The sequence below is a fragment of the Xiphophorus couchianus genome, chromosome 15 (genome assembly GCF_001444195.1).
Source record: "Xiphophorus couchianus chromosome 15, X_couchianus-1.0, whole genome shotgun sequence".
Classification (NCBI taxonomy): Eukaryota; Metazoa; Chordata; class Actinopteri; order Cyprinodontiformes; family Poeciliidae; genus Xiphophorus; species Xiphophorus couchianus.
The window spans coordinates 10,570,887-10,598,052 of record NC_040242.1 but is presented as its reverse complement, the minus strand read 5'-3'; the positions used below and the strand labels follow the sequence as shown (position 1 = coordinate 10,598,052).

The 27,166-nt window shown below is 39.0% G+C and overlaps 2 protein-coding genes across 6 annotated transcripts in view; one reads left to right on the top strand and one right to left on the bottom strand.

Moving 5' to 3' along the window:
• sash1a (SAM and SH3 domain containing 1a) overlaps nucleotides 1-27,166 on the bottom strand; it is a 173,750-nt gene that overhangs the window by 101,918 nt on the left and 44,666 nt on the right. The gene's annotated exons all lie outside the window — the stretch shown is intronic.
• On the top strand, nucleotides 2,855-5,178 carry LOC114158359 (golgin subfamily A member 1-like). The gene has a single exon (XM_028039750.1). The coding sequence runs from the start codon at nucleotides 3,635-3,637 to the stop codon at nucleotides 4,844-4,846; it is 1,212 nt and encodes a 403-aa protein (XP_027895551.1). The 5' UTR covers nucleotides 2,855-3,634; the 3' UTR covers nucleotides 4,847-5,178.

Here is a 27,166-nt window from a genome sequence, read left to right as displayed (position 1 = left end):
ATACAGGAACCGTCCAGGTAGACTTGTAAGTAACTTTTTGGCATTTGCTTGGAGATCTGAACAGCTCATGAAAAGCAATATCTGCAGATTAGAAGAAGTCTTACAGCCTGAGGTCTTCAAGTTCATGAATCTAATCAAAAGTTGAAACTTTGAAGGCACCAGCTGTTTGCTCAACACTCTAGATGCAAAACTTAAGAGATCAATCATGACACAACTGAAGGGAAAAAGAAAACTGAGCAAATGAACAGCGAAAACTGAATATAGTGATATTATTTACAACAATAATCTGATATTAACCCAAGGCAGATTTTCACATGTGTTTGTAGTGTTAAACAAAAAAAAATCTCAAAAAGACATAATATCCTCCACCCTGTAGGCTTTGAGTTTTCAGAACTGCATATAGAAGCCCTTTGTTGACACTTTGCAGATGTGACTTTGCTTAATCTGACAATTCATTGCAAAACAAAGAGCACCAATACAAAGGCTGGAAATGACATGCTAGTTATTTGAAAGACCAACAGGAGTATTGTATACAAAATTTATGACAGCTACACAGATTATTATGTTTTGTCATAAACTTGGAAGCTACAGCAATAGCTTTTATATCCTGTAATGACCCAAAACAATGTAGTGGAGAAAAAGTTATATGCGTTTATTGTTTGGATGTCTTCCTATATCCAATCAATAACTCAGAAAATAAAAACTGAAGGGGCAATAGTGTCAATACGAGTTAATGTAAGTGTGAGAAAGTTCAAAGTAAAACAGAAATACAGCCAGGATAGAAATTAGACAGAGGAAAACATCTGGTTTTTGACTTAATTCTTGGTGTAATTTGGTTCATTAATTCGAAGACATCAAATCACTGAGAACTCTTTGAAAGCATTTGTTTCTATTACCATGTCATTATTTAAATAAACTGGATTTGCTGGAGATCATTAAAGATCACTATCTGGCTGATCCATTTAAAACATCCTGCTGAGTAAATCCTTAAAGTTAAATAAATGTGTGCGACTCACTAAAACCAATCATCTTCTGGACAGAATTTCTTAAACTCACTGCATGGGTCTGGATGAATATTTACTTTTTTTCTTTTTTCTGCCAGTTCAATTCCTTGGGGCAAATACTGACGATTACAGAGTTCCCTTTATAGATGGAATGCTGCATACAAAGAAGACCAAAATATTCAGCCGAGGGAAAGTCGGATGAGAAAGAATGAGAAATGAGAATAAAAACTAGTAGACCTCAAAGATATTAATTATTGTGTAGAAGTACAATATTTTTTATAGGCTACAGATCATAAAAACCCAAAATTCAGCAATGTTTTTTTCCCCAAGTTCTTATGTAAACATAAGCTTACGATTTCTCCCAAAACAAAAATAATTACAATAACTTTCAATGATTCAACATCAAAGATATATGAGCAACAGAAAAATATGCACTCATCTCATTTATTAACTGATTAATCATATCAAGGGCAATACTGCAACTGAGAAAATTGCAATGTTTTTTTTTTTTTTCTTTTCAAGTCCTTTGATCTAGAGCTGAATCAGGACCAAGGAGGTGCATTCCCAAGGCATTTTAGGGATTAATCATACATTCATTCCCGCATACAAACATCCCCCCCCGCCCCCACATATGGCACTCACATCATAAAAAACCTGAAGAGATTTTCTGTGGAAATATGTTTTACTTTGGCTGTGCAATCATTCACAACAACATACCAGATAAGAGTGTTTGAAACCTTGATCTCTAAGCATTATTACAACCACAAACCTTAGTGTATTTTATTGGAATTTTATGCAATAGACCAACACAAACTGGTGTGCAACTGCGAAGTAGAAGGAAATATATGCATCTATCCATCTGTTTTCAGCTCTGGAAAAACTTAGGAGACAACTGCACTGAATCCCATTGGTTATTGCACCAAATATTTTTGATTTCTGAATTTTTCCTGAGTTAAAACATTAGTACTGTTTCTAAATTATCTTGTTTTCTTTGCATTATTTGAGGTCTGAAAGGACTGAATCTTTTTTGTGATTCTGACCAATTCTCGATTTCTGCAAATAAATGCTAAATTTTTGCTTGGAATTTTGGGTTTATGTAATCGTGAGCTATTTTATTTTATGAGCTACATGTCAGTAGCTCATAAAATAAAATAAAAATATTAATTTTACTCAAACATATACCTATAAAGAGTAAAATCAGAGAACTGGTAATTTTTCAGAGGTCTCTTAATTTTTTTCCAGAGCTGTATTTTTGACATAGCAAAAGCTAGCATACCTTAAAGATCACCCCAACAAAAATTAATACAACATACTCAATCCAACAGTTATTTACTCATTAAGGAGAATGAGAAAATGAACTGAACCCGAAGCGCGCTGAAGCAACATTTAGAGACATTCCACAGTTTAATTAACAGTGGCCATGAACTGTCTCCAAGGTGTGTTAAGTAGTTCTTAGCAAGAGAAATAAGAAATAAAAAAAAGCCAAACAGGCATATTCTCTCCGTTGAGAAGTGATACACTTAAGTGGCGTAAAAGAAAGATGTTGACTGGGGTCCTGCTGAACCTGAGTCTCACTTTGTTTTGCAGGCTGACAGCGCTTAGCCATCCACAGCGAGCCATAGACATAATGGATGGCAAAGCCTGACAGCTCTCTGTGGAGTGCACCTCTATACTGGAGAGAGACAGGAAGGTGAGGCTCTAAAATGGAGCAGGATAGATGATATGTACTTTTTATTAAAGGACTTAGGTTTGAGGAGACTGCAGAGACTTAATTTACCCGGACAGAAGCCCCATCGCTTCCTACGAAGAGGAGTTTTCTTCTCCCACATGTGTTTGTTCTTTTTTTTTTTATTTCTACACAATTATGAGGGATGGAGGTGAAACCAGAAACTGCTGCTGCGTAAGTGACTCAACAGGCCGTTGCTAGGTAACCAAAGAATGAGTGAGTTGCTAGGTAACCAAAGAGTGAGAACATTATTTGATTCCACCAACCTTGCTTAGCTAGAGAGAGGTTGAGCCATAGACATAATAAAAGAATAAGCAAATCCACTTTCTTATCCAGTGAGCGGACATTGGTCAGAAAGAGAGTCGGAACTGGTGGCTTCCTAGGCATCAGCTGGGTCAACAGGCCCGCCCGTTTCCCCATTTTCTGTTTTCGGGCACAATGTTTCCTTTTGACCGTTGGTCCTCGCACCCTGCTGTGCCAGTCCATTGTCTCCCAAGCGCGTATTTCGGCCTTGGTGACATATTACCAGCTGAACTGTCTCCAATAGCCATCAGCTAAGCCGAGCTGCATTAAGCCATAAAGTTTGTTTTTATTCAAACTTCAGCAGTTTTCTAGTGGTTCTGCTGAGGTAGTGACATCAGTTTGTGACATCACGCAAAATGATGTCACAAAGAGTGATGCACACTTTGAGCTAGAATGCATCACAAAGCTGCACTCTTGAATTCTACGGTCATAACCACTACAGAAGAGAGAGCGAGAGAGCCAGAGCACGTAGAAGGATTGTTCTTTTAACAAGAAATTGACAACGAAAGCTTTTAAAAAGGCAAATCCTAACAAACAAATAAAGAAAACCATTGAGCAACTTTTGGACTTTTGGAGCAACTTTTGACAAAAAAGATCAACAATGAATCAGAGCAGCAAAGCGTCGTCTTCCGATTCCGACCAACAGACCTTAGTTAGAGAGACTCAGAAGCTCCAAGGCATCTTGAAAGAGGTCAACTTGATGTCCATTGAGAGACATTCTCTGATAAAAACAAACGAGGAGCTAAAGATCCGAGCTATAAAGACAGAACAAGCTACACATGAAAAAGACAAGCAGCTTCGGGAGAAGGATGAGGAATTAAAAAAACTGTTCGACCTAATCAAAACTTTAAAGGAAGATATCAACACACTGGAGCAGAAAACCACCGACTTGGATCTGAAAAACACTGCGCTGGAGAAGGAAAAGACGACCTTAGAAAAGGAGAAAAATACCCTGAAGCAGGAAAAGACCGTCCTGGAGAAGAAAATGACAGCTCTGGAGCAGAAAAACACTGCCTTGGAGATGGAAAAGACTGCTCGGGAGCCGAATACCACTGCCTTGGAGCAAAAGATTGCTGCCTTGCATCTGAAAAACACTGCCCTGGAAAAGGAAAAGAATAACCTGAAGCAGGAAAACACCACCCTGGTGACAGAAAAGACTGCTCTGGAGCAAACAATCACCACCCTGGTGACAGAAAAGACTGCTCTGGAGCAAACAATCACCGCCCTGGTGACAGAAAAGACTGCTCTGGAGCAAAAAATCACCACCCTGGAGGAGGACAACACCACCCTGGGGCAGAAAAACACTGCCATGGCAACGGAAAAATTTACCCTGAAGCAGGAAAACTGCACTTTGAAACAGATAAACTCCATCTTGGAGGAGGAAAGCAACTTCTTCGAGAAGGAAAAAATCTCCCATGAACAGAAAAGCTCCTTCTTGGAGAAGGTAAACACTGCCCTGAAGCAGAAAACCACCGCTCTGGAGCAGAAAAGCATCGCGTTGGAGAATATAATCATCGCCTTGGAGCAGGAACACGCTGCCCTGGAGCAGAAAAGCGCTGCCTTGGAGAATATGACCATTGACCTGGAGCTCGAAGTGGAACAGCTGAACCACAGCCTGAGGAACAGAATGGAACAGCTGAGCCAGCAGGGATCTGAAGAAGAAATCCACGAAGACATTCAGGTTCAGTCAGATTCAGACCAGCCACAGGAGCAGCCGTCTATATTGAGTCGTGTGATCGGAGGCTTCTCCAATAAACTTCTGAAAATGTGTATTGACACTATCAGGTATTGGTTTGAAAGATTGAACTTTTAAATAAAGAAGAGTCATGAGGGCTTCAAGCTTCCTGCTTGATTATTGGTGTCAGAAAAGCTTGAGGACAACAGGATTGCGGTGTCAGGGACACATGGGGGCTGATGGCGGAAGAGCTTAATGCTTGAAAGATGTTGGCAGGAGAGTTTGAGGCCCACAGGACTGCAGTGCCATGGGAACTTGAGGCCATCAAACTCAGGTCTCCTTCGTCACCAGACGATTCCTTTGTCGCCAGGGTCATAGAGTTATATTATAAACTCTAGTTTTGTTTTTATTTTAGTTAGGCGTCGGATGAAGAGCTTGGGGCCAGGGCTTCGTATCGAGTCCTGTCAGACTCCTGGCCTCCCCCCAGGGCTTTGTAGCAAGTCCCGTTGGTCTCCGGGCTGACCTCCAGGGATTAGTAGTGAGTCCCGTTGGTCTCTGGGCTGACCTCCAGGGCTTCGTAACGAGTCCTGTCGGTCTCGCAGCCTGCCTCCAGGACTTTGTGGCAAGCCCCGTTGGTCTCCAGGCTGACCTCCAGGGCTTCATAGTGAGTCTTGTTGGTCTCCGGGCTCTGACCTCCAGGGCTTCATGGCGAGTCCTGTTGGTCTCCCGGCCTGCTTCCAGGGCTTCGTGGCGATGTTGGTCTCCCGGCCTGCTTCCAGGGCTTCGTGGCGATGTTGGTCTCCCGGCCTGCTTCCAGGGCTTCGTGGCGAGTTCTGTTGGTCTCCAGGCTGACCTCCAGGGCTTCATAGTGAGTCTTGTTGGTCTCTGGGCTGAAATCCAGGGCTTTGTAGCGAGTCCCGTTGGTCTCCGGGCTGACCTCCAGGGCTTCATAGTGAGTCTTGTTGGTCTCCGGGCTCTGACCTCCAGGGCTTCATGGCGAGTCCTGTTGGTCTCTGGGCTGAAATCCAGGGCTTTGTAGCGAGTCCCGTTGGTCTCCAGGCTGACCTCCAGGGCTTCATAGTGAGTCTTGTTGGTCTCCGGGCTCTGACCTCCAGGGCTTCATGGCGAGTCCTGTTGGTCTCCCGGCCTGCTTCCAGGGCTTCGTGGCGATGTTGGTCTCCCGGCCTGCTTCCAGGGCTTCGTGGCGATGTTGGTCTCCCGGCCTGCTTCCAGGGCTTCGTGGCGAGTTCTGTTGGTCTCCAGGCTGACCTCCAGGGCTTCATAGTGAGTCTTGTTGGTCTCTGGGCTGAAATCCAGGGCTTTGTAGCGAGCCCCGTTGGTCTCCGGGCTGACCTCCAGGGCTTCGTAGCGAGTCCTGTCGGTCTTACGGCCTGCCTAAAGGACTTCGTGGCGAGTCTTGTTGGTCTCCTGGCCTGCCTCCAGGGCTTCATGGCGATGTTGGTCTCCCGGCCTGCTTCCAGGGCTTCGTGGCGAGTCCCGTTGGTCTCCAGGCTGACCTCCAGGGCTTCGTAGCGAGTCCTGTCGGTCTTACGGCCTGCCACCAGGGCTTCATAGTGAGTCCCGTTGGTCTCCGGGCTGACCTCCAGGGCTTCGTAGCGAGTCCTGTCGGTCTCGCGGCCTGCTTCCAGGGCTTCGTGGCAAGTCCCGTTGGTCTCCGGGCTGACCTCCAGGGCTTCATAGTGAGTCCCGTTGGTCTCCGGGCTGACCTCCAGGGCTTCGTGGCGAGTCCTGTCGGTCTCGCGGCCTGCGTCCAGGGCTTAGTAGCGAGTCCTATTGTTCTCCAGGCTGACCTCCAGGGCTTCGTCGTGAGTCCCATCGGCCTCCAGGTTCCTGCTCTGCCGCCGGCATCCTCCTAGGTTTCTGCTCCTCCGCCAGCATCTTCCAAGACTGCTGTTCCGCCAGCGTCCTTCTCAGATTCTTTTGTGGTTCCTTTGTTGTTTCCATTTAATTCTGCCTTATTTTTCACATCTGTTCTTCATTGGTGAGTCTAATTATGTTTATTTCGAGTTTCTTGTTATTTTTGTTTGTTCTATTTAGGTTGATTTAGTCTACTTACTCCTTTGTGTTTGTATTTTGGTTATTTCCCCTCGTGATCCTCCAGCAGTTGGAAAACAAGGGAATCTAAAATTATTGATTGTATATTGTAATTGTAAAGACATTTTTCTAAAAAAATGTTTTTAATTTTTGGTTTCTTTCCTAGATCCAGTGTGACATGTGCCTGAGGTGGTTCCATCAGGCATGTGTCGGAAGCCCACCAATTGAAAAAACTTATCAGTGCTTTGTGTGTTTGCCTTAGGTACCAGAGTTTGCTGTGGTGTGCTAGTTTATGTATGTTGTATTATGTTAATAAATTACATTTTGAAAACTATGTTTGATATTTATCCTTACAGGACTTTAATATAAGGTAACTATGGAAAGATAGTTTAAATCCCGAGGCCCCTTACCTTTGTGCAATGACGAGCAAATGTTTCCAAAGCACAGTTAAACACTTCCTGGTAAATTCATTTATTCCCATGTTATAGAGTGGGAACGGATTATATCAGGTGGCTAAAATATTTGGTTCCCCTCCTTTAACTTTGGCAAATAATTTCAGGCAGCTGAAATATCCAATCTCTCCTTTCCTCCCCCCATAACTTTGGGAAATAAAGAGCAACTGTTTCCTAATTCTCAAAAAATGTTATGTGTGATAGCATGTAGTGTACTAGAAATTTCCTTAATCCTGTAATCTGTCATATTTTACATTAAAATGGGATTTACCAGAAAGTCTACACTCTCATCTTTTCAGGCAGTCTTAATTTTTGTGCCCTGCTAGCAGCCAGCTTCCATCTTCAGCAATGAAAAATTAGAAATAAAACACTACGTGTTAGAAAACTGTGTTTGGTGACTTACTTTTATTTGTCAGGCTTAAGTGACAAAAGTTGGAAAAAGACCGATTTTCTTGGCGTTTAAAATAACACAAAACAGCTCAAGAAGACCTCGTTTATTTATTTATTTTATCATTTTGTTATTGCTTCTTTTTTAAAACAACAGCTGCCGATTAAACTGAATGTTACAACCTTGACGTGATTATATGAGAAATCGATCAGAAGAGCCGTGACAATGGTCAGATCGGCCAGATTTCGCCTCTCTGGCTGCAATGCGCGCTCCCGACAGGGGGGGGACAGATTTTCACAGGGGAGCAGAATTTCGCACAAGACCGGGCTCTCAGTCGGCTGTTTGGGATTCCCCTCCGTTCTTACATCACTGCGCTGTCTGATTGGCTGCCTGTCACATTGAACAGGCTGCCTTCTTGCTCACTGTCAGGGAAAACCCCACAGGCTGCGATAGTCTGGGGGTGCAGGGGGGGAGGTGTATGGGGATGGGGGGGTGCAGTAAAATTGCTTACACCTCCCTCCACCCCCCCAAGCCTTGACCGGTCCGTGGTGGTAATAAACCACTGATGTAAAGCACTTTGAACTGCCTTGTTGCTGAAATGTGCTACATACAAATCAACTTGGAGGTCAAAATAGAACCAAGAACAACATCTTTGCAAGTCTCACATTAGGTAGAGACTAGACAAAAACTTGTACGGCCAGAAAACTACTGACCAAAGAAGGAAACCACGAGGATTCATCCTTCGTTTGCCAAGAGACATCGTGAGGATCCAAAAGACTTATCCGTCACCCGACAGCCAAGTCAAAGCCATTACATCACTATAAGTCTTTTAATTTGCTAATTTTATTCTGTATTTTTGTGAGAGATGTGCATGGAGACAATTTAACCACACGAATTACCATTGTGTCCCTGCAAATAGATGCTCTCGTATCCCCGACCACTGAAACAGCTTCACTGAATTGAAACAGCGTCAGTTCAGTGAAGCTGTTTCGAAACCACCAGCGCTGCTTGTGAACGCTTCACAATCCCGATCGGCTAATCTCTCATCGGCGCCAACAGCTGGGAAACGGGAGCTAAACACAGCTTTCGGAGCGAGATTTATGATCGCCACCTGGTGATTTTGAAAGACCAACAGGACTCGAGAACACAGTCAGAAATAAAGTTTATGGATTTGGCGGAACATCCTCAGCTATAAGCGGCACGTTGACCTATTTAAACTCTGGGAGGGTTTGATTTGAAAAGAAACTGCAGGGAGACGAGAGTTACACGTTCTGACGCTAATCGGACGTTCAGATTTATTTTCAGGGGCGGTTTTACTTTTTCGTGCTTTAAATTCTAACGATCTGAAACAAAATGTTTTGATTGGCTGCTGTTTCCAGCGAGCCCGCCCCTAGCTGCTAACAAAAGCACTTCTCTGGTCTAGGACAGAGGCGACCTTATGCTGGGTCTTTGGTGCAAATTCCAAAGTTTGAAGTAAGAGCAGACAGTTGGGTTTTCTTTTTTCACACTAGGATGAATGTTACTACGTGCAACCCCACAGATAATACGACGAAGTTAAAAGGAAAATTAAGCCCAACTTATGAGTGGAAACACTATTCAGGAGCAACAATCCGCATGCTGGCCCTGGTAGCCTGGAGCAGAAATCCATCCGCAACAACAGTGTCCAAAACCTGGTGGAATAAATGTCTAAATGTACAACGACCCAACCAATAAATAAATAAATAAATAAATAATGAACAGACGTCAACAAAATGAACAAATCAGAATTAACATAAAGCAATTCTAGAACAAGCATAAAATAAATATTTCCCAAAGTTATGGGGGGAGGAGAGTAGAGAATGGATGTTTCAGCTGCCTGAAATAATCCGTTCCCCCTCCATAACATGGGAACTAATTAATTCTCCAAAAAGTCTTTAACTGTGTTTATTCTTCTCTTCATCAACAACGAATCCTGTGGATTTGGTGACATTTCCTCATTATTTGCCAAAGTCATGAGGGGGGAACCAAATATTTTAGCCACCTGAAATAATCCGTTCCTCCTCCATAACATGGGAACAAATTAATTTACCCGGACAGAAGCCCCATCGCTTCCTACGAAGAGGAGTTTTCTTCTCACACAGGTGTTTGTTCTTCCAATTAATAACTGACATATTAATCATATTAATACAAACTTTTTCACATTATAACTATGAACTTCAGTATGCTCTATTTTAGTGCATCATTTAGCATAATTTTTTACATCTTTTGGGAATAAAAATGATTTCCGATTGTTTCCAGCTCCCTCACTGCAAAAACACAAAATCTCACCAAGTCGTTTTGGTTTAGTTTATTATGCAAACATCTTAGTACACTTAAGATAAGACACAACTAACTTATGCGTAACTTTTCAGGTATAGGAGCTTGTTTTAAGTCAGTGATTCCTTAATATTGATGAAAAAATACTAGTTCTATTGGCAGATTATTTCACTTATAACTGGGGAAAATTTTTTTGTTTTAAGTATCATATTCTGTCAATGGAACTAATAATTCTTCAGCAATTTTAAGGAACTATTTACTTAATGGCAGTATTTATCCAGTAAGCACATAGATATGGACACATATGGTCCATTCAAAACTTTGCACTCTGTTCTGGCTTGGGTTTTTCATTGAAAAAACAAACCTGAGGATGTGTTTTTGTCTCTGGAAATAACTTAAAATTGCATTGCTGCAGGGACAGTTCCACCACAAAAGGACTGAACAAGGAGAGTGGAGATCAGGGATGGAAAAATCTGGATGGCTGGAAACAATCGTCATTTACAAAAAACATCCTATTTTTTCTATTAGCTGTGCTGGCCTTGGTGACAGAATTGGCAAACATGGAGGATTTCTCTTGGATTTTAAACCAAAGGCATTGGAGCAAAGGATTAGTTTCATATTAAAGAGACTGATACAATTCTTGGAACATTGTTCCACAAACAAAAAAAATAGTCCTTTTAAATATTTCATAAAGTCTTGTTATTGACGTTCCATACTTGTAAAATTATTTAACAGCCACATAGAAGTGCAAGATGAAGTCCTACTCCTTTCTAGGCTATTGTATTGCAAATGTTATATTTGCAATACAATAGCCTAGAAAGGAGATCTATCTATCTATCTAGATATAGATAAGATATCTATCAGTTATGATGACTGCAGAGATGTGAATGATGAGTTTTAAGAAGCTCCTACTCTTTCCAACACTCCACCTTCAGCACATCACAAGAATGATCCTCCATAACTGTAAATGGCAACTCTCTCAGGCATGTTTCTAATAAGGAAATAACCTGATAACATGATACAAAGCTCAAAAAAGCCAATTTTACATAATATCCCCCCTTTGTAACCTAGACAAAGATTTGAACAATTAATTGTCTCATTCATCGATAACTTGTTGAAGTCCAGGGAAGAACTCCCAGCCCTCCATTTAAATTGATCTTGAGCTGTCGGTTATTCAACACACAATGGTGTTTACTAGGTCCGATATATGCAGCTGAGTATGCAACACATAATAAATAGGCAAAATTCTTATTTGAGATCAATCCTGTACAGGTGGCCATCTGCCATTTCAAACACACACCAGGTGACAGCACCATCTGCTGCTCTACACACATTGCCAGAATGTTTGTTATTTATGTAGATATGGGGAACTAGAACAATTAACTTTTTTATTTACAGAACTATATGTAATGCTCTTAGATTTACTGCTTCCACACTCCACATGACCTTCTGTACTTGTTGCACCATAAAAAAATAACAGAACAGTCATTTTGGACAAGCTGTAGTGAATGTGAAAACGAGGTCAAAAACAAAGCAGACTCTTCTTGGCAAATTCAGTCTATCATTCTTGGCCACAAATCTCAAGCCAGGATTTCCTCAGGCCATTGCTGCCATGTTGCAGTCTTGGAGGTCACAGAGAAGATAAACAAGCAAATAAAAAACCCTTTCTGTTTTATCACTCAAAGCCTTAACAGTGTTAGCGGACATTGTTGGTGTTTTATAATGTGGTAGTGTTGGCTAAAGTCACTTGGCTGCAAGGACAAGGGGTTACTAGAGTGAAAGAATGTTTTCTTAAGGAGGAACGTGGGATAAGTTGCATTTTAGACTGAACAACTTTACACTTAGAGGCAATATACATTTAATTCATTCTTAAGTACATTGAAATAGTAGTACAAATAAAAATTAAATTAAAAAAGAGCTTATTCTCATGCATCAAGAGTTAATGAATAAGTTTATTAAAATTGTAGAAGTATGGAATTACATATTATCAAATTTTACTTAGCCATAAAGGCTGGATTTAATGTTTGAAGGAGCTCCAGAGAAGAGTATTATCATATGTATGTACTTTACTCTTTACACAGCTGGTTATATTATTACCACATAAGCCCAAAGTTCAGTTTTGAAAATGTTTTACATTCAGCAATCATTCCTTAATGAGATCTCAATGAATATTTGTATAAGAGTTCATCTACGTACTTGCCAATATTTGAATTAATATGAGTGAAAACATTATCTAAATTTTTCCCCTTCAAATTAGAAAATCTTACACGCTAAATGGAGAAACTGTGCTAAGTAACATAAAACCCTTACCTTCTGTTATAAGTTATTTAAATTGCATATTCTCAAAACCAAGATTATTCAAATAAGGAGATCCAACAAAATGTTTATATGACTCTAAATGTGTTGCAGTTTGTTGATGCATACCATCAACTGCAAAATACAGAGCCACACAACAATAGGTGTTACATATCCTGGCCTGGCAAAAGGACGTAGTGTCATGTTGACTGAGCTTAAGTTTACAGTAAATGGAATGGGATGCCAGTGATGGTTCTTCAAGAAAAGAGTGATATAATCTCTGGCACGGAAGTGGATAAGAAGATGTACAGCTCTGGAAGTACTAGAATTTATCAATGAGTTTGGACGGGGAAACCTCAAGGATACTGTAGCAATAAACATGCTGGGGAAATGAAAACTGTGTAGGGTTTCAGTTTTCAGTTTATTTATGTAGCGTCAATCCACAAAAAATGTAATCAAAGGCACTTAAAAAAATCTTTTCAATTCAATCAAACAGCTGAGCAATGTTTCTGAGATGGTAGACAAGCTCAGAGATGTTGTTAATGTGATTCTTGAATGTAAAGAGTGTGCTGAAGATCTGGGGGTTTGAAGATTCTGCTGAGATGTCGAGCTACATATGCCAAGAATTGAAATGTAAGTGGAGTTTATTGTGGTGAATGATACGCCCAATAGGAAGATTATATGACTAATATGTTTCTTATATAACAGAAACTTGTGGATCACCATGCGACAGTGGGGTCAGGGAAAATCAACTCAGGGGTAGAGAAAAAGACAGGATGTCAACCAGAAGAAAGCAGTGTGAGTAATGTAGATGAAAGATTCTATGTATATTAAGAAGTGTTGTGGTTGATGATGATGATCTGCAGAGATGTGAATGAAATTATATTGAAAAATAATTCTTTTTTAAAAAGTTCCTAAAGTTTTGGTGTTTCTGTGTTGACTGACAACATAAAACTAAAAACTACACTTGATATACAAAATTAGCCTGTCTGTAGAGACATGTGGAAATGGAACTAAACAGATTGAATATGCAGACGTGTCAAAGCAATGTAACTTCAATTTTAAATTTAATTAATCAGAATACAGTCTAGAAAATATACCCAGCTGATCTACAGTATAAGACAATTTTATATTTCTGTGACGACTATAACACACAGTTGTGGCTGTCAGCTTTACTACTTTTAATTGTGACACGGGGTGACAATTACCAAACATTAGAGCCCTGGGGGTTGAGACTGCAAAGCTGTGGTGTGAATTATTGACCAGTTCAAATGCTGCCATTTTAGATTTCAGTGTAATTACAGCCTTACAGGGCAATCAGTGCATTGACCCTCTGCAGAAAGCAAATAATTTCCTTCAGGCTGGAGGTGTCTGTAGTGGCTGCCGTAAGCCGAAAAGTTCGGGCCATTAAACATTGTAGACAAAGATCACATAATCTGTACAAACCAACATATTCCATCCAGGTATCTTAGATCAAAATTAAGGTGAACAGAAATTCGCAGGTCTGCTGTATGTGATTTGACAAACTGGTGAATATTGGTTTGAACTTGAGCTTGAGTTCATACACTGTGACACACCTGTGACATGCAGCTGGAGCAGAATCTGTGTTTTGCAAAAAGTAAAAAGCAAGCAGCACAAAAGCCCTCATTTAATATGCGGCCATAACATTGCAAATAATTCATATGTAATTGTACAAGATCTCCATTTAGTTTACATACTTAAATTGTAAACTAAATGGGGTTACTCCATTGGAAATGGATTACAAAGCATCAATAGAGCAAGAGTGCAACGAGAGACACCATGATTATTGTTTATGAACAACATAAAGTGACTGTGAAGACCAAAGTAGAAACCAGAAAACAAAATGTTTTTTCATTGAAGAAAATCTTTCTAATAGCAATGACTCAAATGAATGTGGTAGAGATTGATGTGAAAGTGAAAAAGGTGAACATTTTCTCACCCAACTCAAAACGGATAAGAAAACAGTGGGAATCTTGGTTTCAAGTAAAGAAATGACTAATGAAAAGAGGGCAAAACACAGTTCAGGCTATCGAGGTTGGCAGCAATGCCATCGAGGCAACAGCAGGTGTTGTTTGAAAGCATAGAGTTTGCCAGATAGAAAGATATGTTGTTTTACGGTGGTTTTTCATTTTTAGCTGTGCTCTGTTGGAACTAAACCTCTGCTGATTTCCATGATATAAAGACTGAAGATTGCCAAATTATCAACTTTCTCAGTATCAACCCACATTCAAGCTGGAAAGTTTTTTTTATCATTGCTTTGCTTTTCGGTTTGCCATAGGGTTAGCCCATTGATGTTTGTGTTTGGTTTCTAAATTGTCACATGATTTCAGTGCTTCCTTCTACATGCTTTTATACACAAGTCTTAACTTACAAAACTTTAATTATTTTAACTCATGGGGAACATGTCCCAAACAAGCTGAAAAGGAAAAGTTGTGAAAATAAACATACAGAGTCTGTAGAGGAAACACTGAAGTCTGAAAATATAAAAACAAAATGGCAGCATAACTCTACTGCCAATTTTTTATTTTTCATTTTTTCTCTTTTTTTTTTGGTAAAACCCAAAAGATCAATTCTAGTGTATTTAAACGGAAAATGAACAATCTAAGAGCCTCCAGGCCATTGTTGTAAAATAGATGGATTTGACAAGACTTCCCAAAGCCCTTCATTGTGCTCACCAGAGGGAACTGTCACATTATTAGATGTTTTTATAACTGCTTCTGTCAGCACATTGTACAGAAAGAAAAGGGGAATATAAATCTAAAAAAAAAAAACTTGTTTCGGACAGAACTCAAGGAAAAGATTTTAGGGAAACAATTAACACCAAAAAAAGATCACTAATCTATCCTGAGCTGGAAAACCTGGACTTCCACACCTCGGGTAAATCGATTCTCCCTTCTTTTACAAATGCTTTTAGGAGAGACAGCAAAGTCCTGCAAAGAACCACATAATAGCATGGTTGCCTGTTCATCCATGGCTGCCTACGTCTGTCTGGACCACTGTAATGATGTCACTGGTGAAATGTTCCTGTGAGTTTCACATCTGGGACATGTTAATGCAGTAAAATGCAAAACATTTCTCTTTAATTACTGATTCACGTCTTGTCCTCAAATTTGTTTTAGAAATTACATATACAGGTTCAGGCCACTCAACAAATTGGAATATTATTGAAAAGTTAATTTGTTTCAGTAACTCATATCAGCGAGTGAAACATAGCCTAATGTAGATTAATTACACACAATTACCAGTACTGTTTTCAAATACTGGTTTCAGGCATTTTAGATTATTTTCCACTTACAGCTAGCTAAAAACAAATTTAAGATTAAGACATCATATCAGACTACTAAAAAGAACATTTTAATACAGAAACGTAGATGTAATAATTTTGTTTTATATCTGGTACTTTTAATCTAACAAGCGAACCTCGTTACAGGCATATTCCGATTTACTAAATATGACTGTTTATCTGTCCATTAAAAGTAACATGTTACTTCAATGCTTCTTTCTTAATAGATATTAAAAAGCCATTTAAATGGCCAATAAATCCACACGGATACAAGCATAAAACGAAACATAAAAGGGATTATAAAGTCGGCAGAATTGGCTTCTGCCTCCCTACATGCCGCCGCACTTTCTGCAAACAGCCTTGCTGTTTTATGACAACCATTAACCAGACAAGGCGACACGGGACAGCAGGGATCTGAGAGACGGAGATCTCTGCTGGGAGAGACATGACTTCAAAGCAGTCCAGATCAATGATGCCGTTTGCCTATTGATCCGCTCTACCTCTCAAGAGAAAGCTATCCATCAATAAGGCTCTGCTATGGGCTTGGAGAGGGATTAGACTCTGAGCTTTAATCTAAGTCCCTTTTCTAAATCTGAGCTAAATCTCCTTTGTAATGAGATGTATAGGTGTTAGAGAAACATCCCAGCATTGCCTTTGCATAAACAACACAACTGTTTCACCAATAAGAAAATCAAAAAGGCTGTTACTATAGTCAAGCTAAAAGAAAAAAAAAAAAAATCCATGTTTCTTTCATGTTTAAATGCTGTGTCATCTCAAGCACTGGCACAGAGGTAGAAGTCCTAAAGATTTCTGTGATCCCAAGGGAAAGACAGTACTAACACAAATTGTCTTAGTTTGTTCACTGGTAAGAAAACGACAACTGGCCAAGGCCAGTAAGAGAATAAAGATCTTACAGCTTAAAAAGAAACAAACAATGCAGACAAAAAATACTCTTAATATGCTGTCTTAGAAATTGAGGTACAAATGCTAATTCCTCCATTCAGCTGACAACCCATCAGCATAATGATTAATTTCAGTAAACAACGGCTTCTCAGTGAATAACTGAACCCTAGTGACTGTAAATGTGAGGCATAAATGTTAAAGATTAGAATAAAATTGATGACAAAGTGAACTTAGCTGCGGCTTGGAGTTCTTCAGGTCAACAGAAGGGTCACAAGAGCAAATAACCTTTTGCTCTAAGTATTGTGTGCAGGAGTGGGTGGAGAGGTTGAAATCAAAGTCCTAACCCGTTTTTGTGCAAGATGATACTTTTTTCCCTGACTCATTTCCCATCCACCCCAGTTTTGTTGACATAGCTACGTTTATCAATGGAATTCACTTTGTTACTATGCATTACAATTTTGTCCTTTTCTACATTCATTTTATGCCTTTAATCAAACCATTCTATACTCCTGTACATGAGCCTTTCAGATCTGTGTTTTTGAATGGTGGTATTGTTCTATTTGCAGTGCAGGATTTTTTGCTAAACTGTAAGGTACAAAATGGCAAAGAAGCTACATAGTCACTTTGCATGGACATGTCACTAAGGTAGAAATTAATCAGTAAATAAATGACAGCCATCTCATCATCACAAGTGTGCAGAGTTCACACTATACTGCTGCACTCCGGAAACAACAACCAGAAACATATTGTAATGTCATCTCCTACTTACTGCCATTTATTTTAAAAATTGTGTGAACTATAAATTAAAATCAAAATGTGGAAGGGGCTTCATATATTCTTTCATTGGCTCTGACAATGAGCATTGAGTGATATATTTTTATCTATTTTTTTTAAAGAAAATTGTTTTAGAATGGAAGAGAGATGGAACGAAAACAAGCCACTTTATATTTCATTGGAAAACTCCAGTGCACCTCAGTGATTGATTACAAACAACCAAAATAACCCTTGAACTCCTCCTGAGGACTAAACAAACTTCAATTTGTGGCTCATAATCACGGCTCTATTAGTTATCGGTCGGTGGAGAATGGAAGGAAAGAAACCACAGAGAGATAGTATGCGGCTTTGGTTTTAGTGGTTTGAAGGGACTTTTAATAGCAGCCATCCGGAAAAATGTTATTGAGGTGCACTGTAAAAGATTCTGCACACAAAAGCTGTGGTAACTGACTGCACTCCCCCAAAAGAGTTTATATATATAACACTTTGTCATGTTGTAAGTGTATATAAAAATGCAGATATAACATGTTTTATACTACATTTTACATATTAATCTACTGAATCCCATAGGATTTACCAGTTGACATTTTACGAAAATAGGCACTAAATATAGTAAAATGTTATGTTTTCCACAGTTTTAATATAAAACACATTAAAAGCAGCATAAAATACTAAACCATCAAAGGATGAAGCCAAAAATAACACTCAGAAACTGATGATCCTGCTATGAATGAGGTACTAATAATGGCTTCCATTTCTCCGCAGGAAATTTAGTGGTGCTCTCGAGGCCATTCTGCAGACAACCACATCTCTCCCTCGTCTCTTTCACTCTAGCTGGCAAAATGAGACCACATAAAAAAATCTGTTTCAGGGCCCAGTGCCTCTTGTAAGCTTCCATTTCTTTATGGGTCTACCAGCTGCCAGCAACTGATAACAAAAGCCATTGGCTCCAGAAGAGAACTCTTCACCGCCTCAGCCAATGGCTGTCATCATCGGCGTCATCTGATTACCATAACAAAGGATGTTTATCTGCAAGATTTTCATCACGGCACAAACACCTCTTTCTGTCATCCTCTTCATCTAAAAAAATGAGTTTTGTTATTTAATATTTACAATGCAGCACTACTGGATCTAATTTGATCTTGTGGATTTTGTCAGTTTGGACGGGTGTAAGATGTGCAAATTCAAACAAAGTCGTGATCAGGGTTTCACTTAAGTCATATCAAAATCTTCTTCCTCACTTTTTTTCTTTAAGGATGATCAAAAAGGTGCGTAGTGCATCATAAAACTACTAATCAGCCTAACCAAAACATCAACTGGTATATTCCCTTGTTTTTGGGGGGGGTTTTTACAAAGGTTTTCCAAAGTCCAACAAAGGCCCCATTTAAGTGGAGCAGCACTTCAGAAAAACAGTAGCATTTTTGTTGCAATTCAGCAACATGTCTCCATTTTTGTAAACCAGATCTCAAAGTGAAACTCTTAGGGATCTACAGAGGAGTCAGGTGTCTTGGCGGTGCTGTCTGTATAAATGTGGAACTTTAACCCAATTAATGTCTGAAAATACTGGTTTCTTGACAGCCTAAACATAGCCTAATTTATGGCTAGGATAGGTATGATAAATACAAGCTAGAAGTTCCACCTTTAGAGATACATGGAAAGCAGTAAAGCAGCCACTAACAGTTGATCCTAGTTCACTGCAATTTGTTCAGTTCATCCACATGTTTGTTTCTCTTCAAAAGAAATAACTTAAGGTTTAAATTTTCTATCTTTTACACTCATGCAATTTCCTCTAAGTAAAACTGAAGTCAGCCTACAGAAGACCTGATTTAGACAGTTTTTAAATCTCAAGTAATCATTATTTAAATATAAGAGATAGCAAAAAGAGATAAAATCTATATGTCATTTCATTTATTTTGTACTTATTGTTTTTTTGAGATGCTTTCAGTTCTTTACACAAGATTGTGTTTATTTGCAACGAATAGACATCATTCCACTGCGTGAGGGGAGTATTGTAGCTCAGCCAACAGTGATTGTAGTGCTGTGTCGCTTCCTGCCTAGATAATGTCAACACAATACAGTTTTGGTACAAGGTCAGCTTAAGAGGCTTAACAAACTGTCATGTCAGCTACAGGCCATCTGAACATGATACACGCAATGCAGGCTGACATTCATTTCTCTCTGCCACGCTTTGAGATCCCAGGGATTTGTTGTCAAACATGGGGCTTTACCTGAAGTACTATAAATGCTGATTAGCTGGTTCGCCACTGCCGCTTTTTTTCACATTGAACATTAATTTATTCACCATTTCTTTCCAAGAAATACAAACCTCTGTATGATGTCACAAGATTTTGTAAGACCAGAACAGTATAGGCAACAACAACTTTTTAAAACTATGATTACCTCTTGTAGAGTTAATTGTTTAATTGGGTTAAGACTAGAACAGTGGGGACTCTGGACAGACAACTAACAAGTTGTATCCATGTACACAGTATGAGCGGAAGGAGTGTGGTGTCACTAAGAGTGTTTGTGACTCTGCAAGGTCTAATTTGGGACACATGGCTTCTCAGTAGAGTGTTTTTGTTGCGCGCGCTGAACCAAGCAGACTCAAACCCACTCATATGAAGGATGTGAGAGGGTGTGTATGTTTGCCACAAGAGATAGCACATCATGCTGTGCAAATGTTTTGATGGATGCTTCTGTGTGTTAATAATCTGTTTCTACAAAGACCATTACATATCCCAGTTAAGAGGGATAGTCCACGATTCTAAATTGGATTCTTTGGCAGCACTAAATGTCTTATATGCAGTATGTAAATTCCTTAGTATCTTCATTTATGAAGATACTTCATTCATGAATTCAGATTAGTTTGTACCAGAAGTTAACAGTTATTATGAGATTAAAAGTGGATTTCTACTGTTTTACCTGCAGATGATACCTCTCTTGGCATTCTAAATTCTGATTAATTCAGTGTAGTTGGTCCCATGGGGGCTGAATAAAATGGACAGTTAGAAATCAAAGCAGAATTCTAACTTCTTAAAAATTCAAATTGACAAAATGCCACAGTGGTTCAGTTTCACAAATCCTTAAACCATTTTGATTATATTAGGCAGATTATTTATGCAGAAATCTATTATTTCTACTAAAAATTTACACATTTACATTTTTTGTGTAAACGTAAAACCTTACATTTACATTAAATTTTTGTGTAAACATAGAACAACGTAATACTATCACTTCGTACTAAGAGGTAGTACAAAGAGACAAAATAAGTGTGAAAATCAACAAAGTAGAATATTTACCTTTTTACATGCCTTTGCTTTTGTATTTTAGAGTTACATTTAGCAAAAATATTATGCACACCAGAAGTTCAGAAAGCTCAGAAAATAGTGTTTGCGTAGACCTGTATGCCATCTTTGATACTGGAGTTCTTCACGAGTACATTTCTCTGACTAGTTGGTTTCAGCTCCCAGAAACAATTAATGTCAATGTAGTCTCAAAACAAAGCCATAGTTCATTGCAGCGAGTGTAGCTATGATGACATATGAAAAAACAAGCACCACAAGCTGAGTGATAATAGTGTTGCTTATGAAGCACAGTTAAAATGCTTTGATAAACAACACCCACACTAGATGTAAAAACAAACAAAAAAAAAGAAATGCAAAAAAGTAAATAAAACTGTGATTGCTTTTGACATGTCAAAATCGATATGGAGAACTACTCCTGTGATGTCAGCAGCATGTGCATGTGTCAGTGGCCTACACAATGGAAAACAAAGCTATTAAATGCTGGTAAGCATTTTGTAACCATGTTTATGTGAATTTGAAAACCCACAACTTGAATGTGACCTCTGTTGAGTAGGCTTCAATTTAAAATGAACCCCGACTCCCTAGTGATATACTGTATTTACCAGTGTATTTGTTCATGTACATGGGCTAAGATATTCATTTTCAGTTGCTTTAAGTCTTATGGACAACCAGAAATGTTAACTCTGTCTTGATAAGTTTGTTTTCTTATCCCAGTTTTTGATTTTTCTTATTCCTTCCACAGTTTACAGTAGCACAAAAACTTAACTGTGCATTAAATCATCTTTGTGGCTTTGTTTTGGAAGTAATGTCATAATATCACTCTGTTATGTACATGCTCTAAAGTGATGGGCAGAGTTAGTTGACATACTTTTGAAACTCCCTTACAATAAGTAAATAAGATAAGAACATTTTCAGGTATTACATTAATTGATTTTTAACAGAATCTCACTCCAAAAATCCTGAACTATCCCTTTAACTTTGATTGACTGGCGTGAACTTGTGCAAATGATTTTGAAAACTTTCTAAAAGGAAAACAATTGACTTCAAACTACCAAGGGATGTCATGTCAAGGAAGAAACTGCATTAACAAACAGATGTGCACCTTCAGCTCTTGATACATTTATGAGGTCGAAGATGATTAGCACATGTAAATCATTTCATGAAGGTTAATTGCTTTTCCGAGCATCTTGATATTTACGACACCTGTGCAAGAGAGGGGGGAAAAAATCAATTAAAAAAGGTCAATCCCTAAAATGAAACTAAACTCTCCTTGAGCTCAAGTTCAAATCCTAATGCTGAGTTACTTAATTAGGCACATTCTTGATTTGTAAAACCACATCCAGCAAGCATTCTGACCTTCATTAGAAAATATCCCAGAGATTACTCATTCATAACAAACTGAAGCTGATTGCTTATTCTTTTCATTTCAGCAAAACTTCCCACCATAGTAGATAATTGTTGGAAGTACTGTATCCACAAAAAACAGCACAGATATTTAAGAAATGTTTACAAGTGAAATATCTCATTTGTCAGACCAAGAAGAATTGCCTGTAACTCAAATAATCCTTACACTGTGTTTATTAAATAGCCAAGATGCTAGATAAGCTACTCAAGTGCAATGACCCAAGTGAATTGTCAAATAAAGTCTTGGGAATCCCCTTTCTCAGCATTATTCACCACATAATCAATTCCACAGCAGTCTTGCACAGCGTGGCCTTTAATTAAATAAGTATTGAAACTACAGAGCATTTGAAGAAGTCAGACTTTTTCTGAGATGCGAGTAGAGCAGTAAAACTACCAGATGCAGGACCACACACATTTAGGCACGAGTTCATGATGGGCCCCGTTTCAATTTGTCAGACAGTCAAGCATTTTATTCCACACTTTTTTTCTGTGTTTACCTACAACATGTTGCTTTTTGTCTGTTTTATCTCAAAGACAAGAGAGAGGGAGAGAGGTCAGCAATCGATATGCACAGAACGAACACAATATTTTGTTAACTGCTTGTGTTACACACGTACTTTTGTTTAGTAATGATATAGCAAGAAATAATTCTTTTTCAAGATATGTTACTAGCCAAGTCATGATTTCTTGGCTAATAATTGATAAACCGCAGCTCATAATTTCCAATACCATATATAGTTTATGTAACTAACAGAGTATTGGCTATAGGTACACCCATTTACCATTTCAAAAAACGTGTGGCATGAACATTTGATCTGACATGGGAACATGGGAATGTGTCAAAACTGAAAATTTTTTATTTGACGACCACTCACATTGCGTGTTAGGTGTTGAGTTTAACATGCATTCAAGCTCCAGAGCACTTGTTATGCTAACAATACTTCCGAATGGTGATGAAACATTCAACATGGTGAAGTAAAAGTTACATTTAGATTTATACACCACATGCTAAATGCGGTATAATGCCTTGATCAAGGCACAATGTCTTGATCAAGGCATTGTGCCTTTGATTTTATTAAAAAATCAATGATTTTATTAAAAAAATATAACCTAATCATTGGTGTAAATAGGGTCTATAGAAATATAGGTGCATTTTTTAGGCCTTATAACATTGTTGTAAGGCCACAACAATGGCCTTACAACAGGCTTTACTCTAACAACTTCTTAGAGTTAAGCTCTTTTACTCATTGGGTAATTTACATTAATCTGTCAAGAGAACACTTCTCTACTCAAGCATCAAGGCTGATCTAATGACAGGTAACAATACATAGTTATGCAACAGACTGAACACAGAGCAAGAAGCGAAGACTTGCTGTTTTATAAAGGAGTGTCAAACACTGACGCTCATTAGTATTTCAAGCTGTGGATAATATCAATTACATATTGCTTGTGAAATAAAATTGAAGCCACAAAAGGGACACATTCTGCAGATGTGTTAAAGTTATGGCAGATTGTAAAAAAAAAAAGAGAGACAGACTACTATGGATATAAAAATATGGTTTCTAGGCAAGCAGTAATTTATTCTACATATGTGGATAAAAAGAGGAGTGGGATCATGTACTGTGTTGAAAAATGACTGTGTTCAGAAAGATTCCACACTTACCACCCCACAGCCCCTTGGACCCCTCGCAGCATAACACATCCACTTACCTGGAAAAGAAGAGAGACAAGAAAATCAATGACTGCACACTCAATTATTTCCCAACCAAGCAATTGCTCCCTTTGTTTCCTTGTGTGGAGACAGAACTCTACATACCCTTGGTATCTATGTATCAGCTTATTGAGAGTAGAATTTGACACTTTTATCAAAGGCATGATCAAAATGATGATAAACCCCCATCCATCTCTTTCACTAGACCTACAGTATGTCCATTTATCAAAGAATAACAAAACCGGTGCCGCTTTGATTCTACCACAAACAAAGACCCTCTCAAAGAAGCCTATACCCTTGAGTTTGCTGCTTCACTCAAGATGCAATACATGGAGATGAATTCCCATTTGTCAAAAGGAGAGCAATGAAGATCCAAGGTAAACACAGGAAACAAATAGCAGCAAACAAAGCCAGGTTATAGAAGACCTAGAGAGGAACTGGATTAATATCCCTCAATATATTGGTGCATGACCTGGTCACACCATTATTGCCTTCTTTATCTGCACACAGCTGCAAGCGCTGTCAGAGGTAGGTCCAGCACTGGTAGTTAGTGATATTTGAACAACAACGTCTAAGAAATAAATTCATGAAAATCCATGGTTGGGTAATCAATACTGGCTTGTGCTTATTCTCAATGGGAACGTACTAGTGTGAATAAGTACTACTGATACTAACTGTATCAGATCTGAATCTATGTTCACTCTTAGGTAATAGAGATGTAATATCGTATTATAGCAGAATCTAAAATGCTAAAACCAATTAAAAAGTACAACATTGTTTATTCCATACAAAACCAACCATGATGATTATTCACTAAAAATGGCAAAATGGATAACAGCAGTAGATGCCTGATGATAGATACTCAATCGGAAGTCTAGCAATAGAAATGTATCTTAAAAAAAGAAATATAAAGAAAGAAATGCGAAGAGGAATTCAACTGGAGGTTTCTTTATACACATCACATTGTGTCAGCATGAAAACAGGTCATTTAATCTTGATACTTCCATGACTGTACACCAACAACCTCAACAGCTGCAAGTGACTAATAACTAACTTTGCCCCTTAGGGCTCAGCATTCCATTAAAGAAAAAAAAAAACACTGAGAGAAGCTCAGTTAGGAAGTTACATTTACACTAGTGGCTCTAATGCAGACAAGAGAGTGTAAACAATGATTAGCCCATTTTATTTGTGTCTGTGAGTCTGTGTGTCAGCTCCCCGCAGGCAGAGGTGTTGAATCCCAAAGCCCAGCATGCGGCCTTTGGTGGCTGACTTATCTCTGCATAGCTGATCAATAATTAACCACAGGACATGCTCTAATGAGTACGATAACGCACAGTTTGTAAGATAAAACCTTAATGTAAGGCGCTGGACCAATCTTCTTCATTTAGGTCCACTTATCACCCCATTAGTAGAGTTCAGTCCATATTCTTAATAAATTTATCAACCATCTGCATTGTCTGTTTTTCTTTCAGTCTACCTGTATTAATAAATTTGTTCTTGTGGCTGACCACAATATATTCCTATTTTCTTCTCTCCAAGTTCTCACTTATTGATGTAACCAGGCATAATAGTTTTAAAGGCCTTCCCCTGTAGCGGTACCACATCAATACATCTCTAGATGGCATATGACACATGTGGAAAGGACCATGTCTGAGGCAATCCATCAGGGGGGTCGGGGGGGGGGGGGGGGGGGGGGGGGGGGGGGGTCGAGCCCTTTCTCATCCCAGCAACTTGTCTACTTCGTCTCCTCTAATAGAGCATGTCCAGCAGACAGGTTTTAATAGGCACTATTAATCAAGAGGAGACGCAGACCGTAGTTCAACCAAAAAAGACCCTCAAGGACATCTATGTCTTTGTGTATTCAACGGTACTACCATGAATCTGTATTCTACCATGAGTGGGGGTTAGAAAGCACAGGGCATCCTTATATGTCAAGTTGGAAAGTAATGACACACTCAGCTGATGAGACAAGAGTCCCAACATTTTTATTATTGTATCAGGTCTTTTACTCTATCATATGTTGCTTTTCTACAAAAAAAAAAATCAAAACAAAAAAACTGCCACAACAGCAATTACAAAAGAGGGAAGGCTCCTTTGGTGCAAGTATTAGCTGAATACAAAAAAGTAACTCAAGAACTATCACATTTAGTTATAAAAACTATAGTTATAACAAGATGTCAAGCTGATCAAACCAGTTTTCATATCCCATGCCCCTATTAACAGCGTAAATCTTTTTTTAATCAGACAATGTTTGGGACTTTATTAGGAACTCACAAAGAAATTCAGTCACTTCACTTAGCGTACAAACACTGATTTTATAGAAGGGATGATACTGCAGTGACATATGACCTAAGACACAAGCACAGACATAAAAATTTAGTACACACCCATAAATATAAGCTGAAGTTCATGTTGCATGAAAGTAATATTCTTCTGACTTACATGGAAGCCAAGGATGTCTGTTTCTCAAAGATACCTTGGGCTCCCTCCCCCCCATCTGCTTCACCAATACCTTCTCAAATGGAGTTGACTGAGGGCCAGTTGGCAACAAATCTGACTACAACTAGACTCAAGAGATGACTGGCAGCAGAGAAAAACTCAAATATTGAAGCCAGCCAAGTTTCTGCTAACATGGAATCTGTTCCCTTGAAAGACAAAAAGCCTAACCTAAACATCTTTTACTCTTTGTGTAGACATATTAGTTTGTCTCTTAAAAGATTTATTCACCTCAGCCTTGTGCTATTTCCAATTTATAACATCTGCCAGTTGCCTTACTCTGTCTCTGAATCCCTCGTATGCAAAAGCCTGAGGCTAGATACACGAGGACAACAATTATAGAAAAGTTGATTGTGTTGCTTATGTAAGGGAATAATTGAGTTTAGTTGTAGAGATGAACCTAATAAAAGAACTGAATTTAGGTGAAATGTTGTTAGTGGGGTGCTGTCGACCAACCAACGTGTCCTTCCATGTCATACATAAACAACAGCAGCAATAGAATACATCTGTCAGACAGCCCAGTCCCCAGAGGGGATGCTTGTAAAGACAGACGGTTAGAACATCAATAATTAAAACAGATGTAATTCCCATTAGCCATGGGAGAATTCCCATAAATATTTAATGTGCTCGTTGTGTCCCAGCCCCGTCTCCTTACGCCTCCTCATATGCCCTCTCCACTCATGACTTCACTCTTTTGTCATCTCTGATCTACAGCCTATGCCTGTCACTTTTCTGCTGCTGGTTTCTCGTCCACAAGTCCACCCCACTTCATAGAGAAAGGAAGAGGTAGTGGGCTACAGACCAGACACATACTACCATACTCATTAAAGTGGTCCCACTGGGGAGCGCGGATAAGGATGAGGAAGAAGAGAAAGGGCACAGAGAGGGGAACAAAGGCCACAATTTATGACCTGGCATCATGGGACTAGTTAGCTAGAGTGGGAGGCCTTTGTATCCTCCAACTCTTTAGCCTGACAAGGATGAATGATCAGGCCCCACTTATGCTGACAAGAGGAAATATTTTTACTAGGAAATAAGAATATTAGAACCAGAAAATTATGAGCACTTGAGTAAAA

Coding starts and splice junctions, on each gene's coding strand:
- LOC114158359 (XM_028039750.1), top strand. CDS start 3,635: ATGAATCAGAGCAGCAAAGCGTCGTCTTCCGATTCCGACCAACAGACC.